This window comes from Anoplopoma fimbria, chromosome 23, assembly GCF_027596085.1.
Source record: "Anoplopoma fimbria isolate UVic2021 breed Golden Eagle Sablefish chromosome 23, Afim_UVic_2022, whole genome shotgun sequence".
In the NCBI taxonomy this organism is placed as follows: Eukaryota; Metazoa; Chordata; class Actinopteri; order Perciformes; family Anoplopomatidae; genus Anoplopoma; species Anoplopoma fimbria.
The window spans coordinates 1,564,581-1,573,267 of NC_072471.1; the positions used below are offsets into that span (position 1 = coordinate 1,564,581).

Here is an 8,687-nt window from a genome sequence, read left to right on the forward strand (position 1 = left end):
TGGTTCTTTCACATTAAGGCGAGACTTTTTGTCTGAAGTGGTCTTTTTCTTTTCAGTTCATTTTTACTTTTACAAGTTTATTTTAGTACTTTGTCTATTTGCGTCTGTAGATTTCTTCCAAATTCCCCAAAATATTTAAACATAACATTTCAGAAAACTTGTAATACAACAAAATAATCATCTTAATGTCAGTAATCAACTGGTGAAGTTTCATGTTGATATCTTTTAGTTATTTATTTTACCCTATTCACCTGTAGAGTCTTCAACATGTATGTCATTTAACTAAACATATCTTTAAAGGACGTTTTCTCTAAATGAGTTTTTTCTCAGACTCTGATCCATAAATCATCATTCATTCCTCTCTATATTCTGAGAGGGGTTTGTTCATATTTCATTTAGAAAATGTAGGATGTGCACGGACAGGCGTTTGTGTAACCACAGGGATTGGCCATGTCTGTGTCACTATGGCCGTGTGGACACTGAGTAAACCAGAGCTGGATCCTCATTGGCTGATAAACTCCTCCCCTCCTTGCTCTCCCATTGGTCGGTGGACTCCTGACCTGAGACCATTATAATGAGCTGCAGGGTTGACACACCTCAGTCTGCAGGGTCAACAGCAGAACAGGTACGTTATCCAGTAAAAGTATTGTTAGTAGTATCATAGTATTACGTAGTATAAGTGCAATATTATGTTTTACTATTTTATCTGATGTTTATGGTTTAATATTACTGCTGCACCCATGACTATGTTGCATTTTGCTACTATAATGAGTGAATGAGTGACAGCAACAATAGAGAATGAGATAGAAACAAGATAATGGGCGGGTATTTCACAAGAAGTTAGATGTATATAATAAAGTTTTAAAGTCCTCAGTAGCTGTGGGGGGGGTCTGTTTGTTGAGGCGTTGAGTCCTTACAGACTGGGACCTGGTGTGGTTGAGTCCTTACAGACTGGGACCTGGTGTGGTTGAGTCCTTACAGACTGGGACCTGGTGTGGTTGAGTCCTTACAGACTGGGACCTGGTGTGGTTGAGTCCTTACAGACTGGGACCTGGTGTGGTTGAGTCCTTACAGACTGGGACCTGGTGTGGTTGAGTCCTGGCTGAAGCTGCTCGCCTTCTTGTGTAGGCGGATAGCATAAAAGTAAGTTCCACAATCCGTTTTAAACCAACCAGTCTTTCTGGTGCTTAGAAATTAAACTTCTGACTCATCACCAGGTCTATTACATTACATTACATTACATTATTACATTACATTACATTACAGTATTTAGCAGACGCTTTTATCCAAAGCGACTTACAGGAAGTGTATTCAACATAGGTATTCAAGAGAACTACTAGTCACCAGAAGTCATAAGTGCATCTCCTTTCTTAAACAAGCATCTTAAAGCATAAACCAGAGCAAAAGTATAGTGCAGAGGCAAATTACTACGAAAACAATAAGTGCAACTGATGAGGAGGAGTCACTTCATTACATTACATTAGAGTCATTTAGCAGACGCTTTTCTCCAAAGCGACTTACAGTCAGTAGTATGTTACATATCATTCACCCATTCACACACTGATGACAGGCTACCATCAAGGTGCCACCATCAGACTCTAACTAACATTCATCATCCAGTCCACACCGATGGCAAGCCTTCAGGAGCAACTTGGGGTTAAGTGTCTTGCCCAAGGACACATCGACTGCCGAAGCCGGGTATCGAACCACCGACCCTCTGATTGGAGAACTACCCTGCTCTCCACTACGCCACAGCCGCCCCTTCCAACTTCCTGTTCACTGGTTGCGAAAAAAGCCAAGATGGCAACGCCTTCAAAACATCAGTCCACAAACCAATGTGTGACGTCACGATGACTACGTCCACTTCTTAAATACAGTCTGTGGTGTCAATGGCGTCCAGTAGCTACGACGAGTTCCAGTGCACGCTACTTACTTCCTGCCTCTTTAATGTTTATAATATCTATAATCCATCACAGGGTGAGTTTGTTGTGTTTGTCCACCAGTTTATAGGGAATTATAGTTTTAAAAAGTGGGATTGAATAAAGAACATCATGCTGGACGTGTGTTGGATGCTCCAGGTGTGAAGCAGCTGTATGAAGTGTGATTGAGACTGAATCCTCTGTGGATCTGATTTAGGATTTTATATTGCAATTATTCACTGTGTTCTATATTTCTGCCTAAAACCACTTGACTATATGCACCTTGTATTCTGCCATATAGTTGTCGTAAACGTTGCAGTTTTTCAGTCCAATAAAGTTTTAATCTTGTGTTCGGATAATCTCGATGTGATAGACGCTCATAAATTCATCTACAGGTTTTTTTTTCTTTCTTCCAGGTCGACATGACGTCCATCCCAGATCTGATCAAGAAGAAGAGAGATGGAGGAGTTCTGAGTGATGAAGAGATCAAAACCTTCATCGACGCCGTTACAAACGGAACCATAAAAGACTGTCAGACAGGTACGAACGCTTAACTCTCACATCAAACGCTCCACAGAGGTCGAGAGTCACCTGAGAGCTTCCTCGTCCTTCTCTGTTTAGGAGCCATGCTGATGGCTATCTGGCAGAAGGGGATGGTCCAACAGGAGACCAAGACCCTGACCAAGGAGATGATGTCATCGGGGGAAGTGATGTCATGGCCGAAGGAGTGGGCGGGGCTTATGGTCGACAAACACTCCACAGGAGGAGTTGGAGATAAAGTCAGTCTGGTGTTAGCGCCTGCGCTAGCTGCCTGTGGCTGTAAGGTACGCCCCCCCGCCTGCACCCATCACACCTGTGTATCTACCTGTACATCTGTGATGTCATAACCCCAGGTGTGTGTGTGTCTGTGTTGGTCAGGTGCCTATGATAAGTGGGCGGGGCTTGGCTCACACAGGAGGAACTCTGGATAAGCTGGAATCGATTCCAGGATTTAACATCCACCAATCAGCAGCCAACGTACGAGAATCTAACAGTGATGGAAGAAATGTCACAAATACTAATTAAAAGTCAAAATCTTAGCCAAGTATTAGTATCAAAATATACTTAAAGTACTCATTAAATTACCATCACTTTTTGGTTTGTATGATATTTTACAAAAAAGTTTTTGGTGAGTTTTCTTACCAGAACTAAATGAAAGAAAAAATGGCTAAATTATTATTTAAATCGAAAAATAAATAAATCTGTACCTCTGTATTTTACTTATAAAAGGTAATAGTTTAAATGTGCCGACTGTGCAGATCCTGGAGATCCTGGACTCAGTGGGCTGTTGCATTGTGGGTCAGACGGGGACGTTGGTTCCTGCAGATCGAGTCCTGTACGCCCTGCGGGACGCCACCAGCACCGTGGACAGCCTGCCACTGATTGCTGGTACTGAACAGGTTTTAGTTATAGAGGACCAAAACCACCAATATAACAAATAAATTACACAATAAATAAATAAAATACAAAAAAAAGGAATAAAAGCCTAAATATCAATATCTGGTTATTCTGAAAATAAATACTTTTGGACAGCAATAGAAAAATAAACAACTAAATACACTAAATAATGCATATTTGTATTTTCTTTATGAATTTATTAACATGTTCATTTATATGCCAATTTATTATTTTCTGTTTACATTTATTTCTGTTTTTATTTAATTCTCTATATGTTTCTTTCTTTTCTTTCTTTATTCAGTAACATATATATTTATTTATTATAATGACAGCTTGAGTCCTAAATAATGACAAACCTGTCCCTATAATACTACTACTAGTAATACTACTACTACTAGTAATACTACTAGTAGTAATAACTAATACTAGCAGCAGTACTAGTGAAGCACATATTCATTTAAACGTGTTTGTTGTTTCAGGCTCGATCATCTCAAAGAAAGGAGCCGAGTCTCTGTCTGCTCTGGTGCTGGATGTGAAGTTTGGACAAGCTGCTCTTTATAAAGACCTGGACAGCGCCAGAGAGCTAGCACAGTTATTAGTAAGTCCACTACAAGTATTAATCATATTAAGAAGTATTCATTTAGTGTGTCAAGCTGAGTAATACACAGTTAAATATCCATCCATCCATCCATCCATTTCCTTCCGCTTATCCGGGGCCGGGTCGCGGGGGCAGCAAGCTAAGGAGGGTCCTCCAGACGTCCTTCTCCCCAGCAACACTTTCCAGCTCCTCCTGGGGAACCCCGAGGCGTTCCCAGGCCAGACGAGATATATAATCTCTCCAGCGTGTTCTGGGTCCACCCCGGGGCCTCTTACCAGTTGGACGTGCCTGGAAAACCTCTAAAGGGAGGCGTCCAGGAGGCATCCTGATCAGATGCCCGAGCCACCTCAGCTGGCCCCTTTCGACGCGAAGGAGCAGCGGCTCTACTCCGAGCTCCCTCCGGATGTCTGAGCTCCTCACCCTATCTCTAAGGCTGAGCCCAGCCACCCTACGAAGGAAGCTCATTTCGGCCGCTTGTATTCGCGATCTCATTCTTTCGGTCACTACCCAAAGCTCATGACCATAGGTGAGGGTTGGAACGTAGATGGACTGGTAAATCGAGAGCTTTGCCTTTCGGCTCAGCTCCTTCTTCACCAAAACGGTCCGGTACAACGCCCGCATCACTGCTGACGCTGCACCGAACCGCCTGTCCATCTCCCGCTCCATTTTACCCTCACTCGTGAATAAGATCCCGAGATACTTGAACTCCCTCGCTTGGGGCAGTGACTCACTCCCAACCCAGAGGGTGCAATCCACCGTTTTCCGGAAGAGAACCATGGCCTCAGACTTGGAGGTACTGACTCTCATCCCGACCGCTTCACACTCGGCTGTGAACCGCCCCAGTGCGTGCTGAAGGTCACGTTCTGAAGAAGCCAACAGAACCACATCATCTGCAAAAAGCAGGGATGCGATTCTGAGGTCCCCAAACCGGAAACTCTCCTCCCCCGGCTGCGCCTTGAAATCCTGTCCATGAAAATCACAAACAGGATTGGTGACAATGGGCAGCCCTGGCGGAGGCCAACACGCACTGGGAACAAGCTCGACTTTGTGCCGAGTATCCGGACACAGCTCTCACTTTGGTCATACAAGGACCGAATGGCTCGTAGTAACGAACCAGGTACCCCATATTCCCGCAGTACCCCCACAGGACTCCCCGAGGGACACGGTCGAAGGCCTTCTCCAAGTCCACAAAGCACATGTAGACTGGATGAGCAAACTCCCATGCACCCTCCAACAGACCTGCAAGGGTAAAGAGTTGGTCCGCTGTTCCACGTCCAGGACGGAATCCGCATTGCTCCTCCTGAATCTGAGGTTCGACAATCGGACGGAGCCTCCTTTCCAGCACCCTGGAGTAAACTTTCCCGGGGAGGCTGAGCAGTGTGATACCCCTATAATTGGAGCACACTCTCCGGTCCCCCTTTTTGAAAATGGGAACCACCACCCCGGTCTGCCACTCCACAGGCACTGTACCCGACTTCCACGCGACAGTGAAGAGACGTGTCAACCAAGACAGCCCAACAATGTCCAGAGCCTTTAGCATCTCTGGTCGAATCTCATCCACTCCTGGCGCTTTGCCGCTGAAGAGCTTTTTAACTACCTCAACGACCTCCGCCAGGCATATGGACGAGTCTTCCCCTGAGTCTTCAGACTCTGCCTCTTCCACAGAGGACGTGTTGGTCGGGTTCAGGAGTTCCTCAAAGTGTTCTTTCCACCGCTCGACAATATCCCCAGTCCGGGTCTGCAGTTCTCCCCCTGCTGAGCACAGCCTGAGAAAAGCCCTGTTTCCCCTTTCTGAGTCGTCTCACGGTTTGCCAGAACTTCCTTGAGGCCATTCGAAAGTCCTTCTCCATGGCCTCGCCAAACTCCTCCCACACCCGGGTTTTTGCCTCAGCAACCGCCGCAGCTGCAGCCCTTCTGGCCAACCGGTACCTGCCTGCTGATTCAGGAGACCCCTCGGCCAACCAAGCCCGAAAGGCCTCCTTCTTCAGCTTGACGGCCTCCTTCACCGCTGGTGTCCACCAGCGGGTTCTCGGATTGCCGCCACGACAGGCACCGATCGCCTTCCGACCACAACTCCTAGCAGCAGCTTCCACAATGGAGGATTTGAACATGGCCCACTCGGATTCCATGTCCCCAGCCTCCCCGGGATGCACGAGAAATTGTTCCGGAGGTGGGAGTTGAAGACCTTGCGGACAGGATCCTCAGCCAGACGTTCCCAGTTCACCCTCACTACACGTTTGGGTTTACCGGGTCTGTCCGGCAGCCTCCCCCGCCACCTGATCCAACTCACCACCAGGTGGTGATCAGTTGACAGCTCTGCTCCTCTCTTCACCCGAGTGTCCGGCCGCAGGTCTGATGACACAACTACAAAGTCGATCATAGACCTTTGGCCTCGGGTGTTCTGGTACCAAGTACACTTATGAACCTCCCTATGCTCAAACATGGTGTTTGTTATGGACAGTCCATGACTAGCACAGAAGTCCAACAACAAAGCACCACTCGGGTTCAGATCGGGCAGGCCGTTCCTCCCAATCACACCCCTCCAGGTTTCTCCATCGTTACCTACGTGAGCGTCTCCCAGAAGAACTATGGAGTCCCCAGTCGGCGCCCTTTCCAGAACACCACCCAAGGACTCCAAGAAGGCCGCGTACTCCGAACTGCCGTTTGGTGCATAGGCACAAACAACAGTCAGAGACTTTCCTCCTGCGATTCCCAGTCGCAGAGAGGCGACCCTCTCGTTCTCCGGGGAGAACTCCAGAACAGCGGCGCTCAGCCGGGGCTTGTGAGTATCCCCACACCCGGCGCCTCTCACCCTGGGCAACTCCAGAAAAGGAAAAAGTCCAGCCCCTCTCCAGGAGTTTGGTTCCAGAACCGGTGCTATGCGTGGAGGTGAGCCCAACTATATCTAGCTGGTAGCGTTCCACCTCCCGCACCAGCTCCGGTTCATTCCCCGCCAGAGAGGTGACATTCCACGTCCCTAGAGCTAGTCTGTGATGCCGGGGGTCAGCACGCCCAGGTTCCCGCCCCAGCCTGCCGCCCAGCTCACATTGCACCCGACCCCAATGCCTATCCCTGCGGGTGGTGGGCCCACAGGGTGGCGGCACGATGTAGCTTTTTCGGGCTGGGCCTGGCCGGGCCCCATGTGCCAAGGCCCGGCCACCAGACGCTCGCCGGCGAGCTCCCCTACCAGGTCTGGCTCCAGGAGGGGCCCCGGTTTCCCTATTCCGGGCGAGGTGCCACAACCTTGCATGGTCCGATTCATTGGGGTTTGGTGAATATATATATAATATAATTATATATTTATATTAGAGTACCCAACACTTTATAAAACTATAGATGAAACAGTTGTTTGTTTTGTGCATGGACAGAAAATTAATTACTATTAATATAACTATTTTGATTATAGAAATCTGACTTATTTTTCATTAATAATGTTAATGTTAATGTATCAGTTATATTGTTTATAATTGTAATATTGTTATGGATAAGTATTAATGTTAAAATTGTTAACGTACAATTAATGTTAATATGTTATAATTTTAATAATTTGAGGTTATAAGTTAACAAATAAGAAGTACTGTTTATATTGTTGACTTATTAGTAATAACTTTAATGCATAAGTAATATTTTTAACAATGTTCATGTATTAGTAATAATGTTAATAATGTTAATAATGTTAATATATTAGTAATAATGTTAATAATGTTAATAATGTTAATAATGTTAATAATGTTAATAATGTTAATATATTAGTAATAATATTAATAATAATAATGTTAATAATGTTAATAATGTTAATAATGTTAATATATTAGTAATAATATTAGTAATAATATTAGTAATAATAATAATAATGTTAATAATGTTAATATATTAGTAATAATGTTAATAATGTTAATGCATTAGTAATAATGTTAATATTGTTAATAATGTTAATATTGTTAATAATGTTAATGCATTTGTAATAATCTTAATAATCTTAATAATCTTAATAATCTTAATAATCTTAATGTATTAGTAATAATGTTGATTCACTATTTTTACAAACCAAACAATCAATCGATTAATGGAGAATATTTCCAGCACATTGATCCATAATATAAATAACCATAACTTCTCTAATAAAGATGATTCTGTTTCTTATTCCAGGTGGACGTGGGGAAGGGACTGGGCATTGCCACGGCGGCGGTGCTCAGCCGTATGGACTCTACCATTGGTCAATGTGTCGGCAACAGTCTGGAGGTGATGGAGTCTCTGGAGACGCTGAAGGGGAATGGACCCGACGACCTGATGGAGCTGGTCACAACTCTGGGTAACGACTTTATTTAAGGACCCTGAAGGTCCATGGTTTAGATTTAAGACATTTGGTGACATGAGTTACTTGGTTAGTTCACTTTATTTTCAAATGTGCAACATATGCCAGGAGGTTAATACAAAGTTATATATATTTATATATAAATAACAAAAATGACAAAATCTAAATAAACTGAAAAATGTCTGAAACAATAGCCATAAAAGTAAACAATTAAATGTAAAACTAACTGATGCTAATGAGCATCATTAGCTGAATACCTTAAAGTATTTAGGTATGCATTAATGTACACCTAAATACATTAAAGAATTATTAATAAATCCATAATAAAATACATCAAAATGAATTTAATACAAATATTAGATAAATGTTAATATAAATATATATTATATTATTATTATTATATTATTATTATTATTAT

At 43.8% G+C, this 8,687-nt stretch overlaps 1 protein-coding gene across 2 annotated transcripts in view; it reads left to right on the forward strand.

The window, feature by feature from the left end:
* The first annotated feature begins 560 nt into the window (after positions 1-560).
* The window catches only part of tymp (thymidine phosphorylase), a 12,298-nt gene continuing 4,171 nt past the window's right edge, over positions 561-8,687 (forward strand). The window contains exons 1-7 of one of the 2 annotated variants that reach the window (XM_054624812.1): positions 561-625; positions 2,336-2,459; positions 2,541-2,743; positions 2,838-2,936; positions 3,218-3,347; positions 3,836-3,954; positions 8,104-8,266. In XM_054624812.1, the coding sequence (XP_054480787.1) occupies positions 575-625; positions 2,336-2,459; positions 2,541-2,743; positions 2,838-2,936; positions 3,218-3,347; positions 3,836-3,954; positions 8,104-8,266 (889 nt within the window). In that variant the 5' untranslated portion in view covers positions 561-574. Of the gene's footprint in view, positions 626-1,084; positions 1,144-2,335; positions 2,460-2,540; positions 2,744-2,837; positions 2,937-3,217; positions 3,348-3,835; positions 3,955-8,103; positions 8,267-8,687 lie in introns of those variants that run through there. The other variant, XM_054624813.1, reaches the window with a different exon arrangement.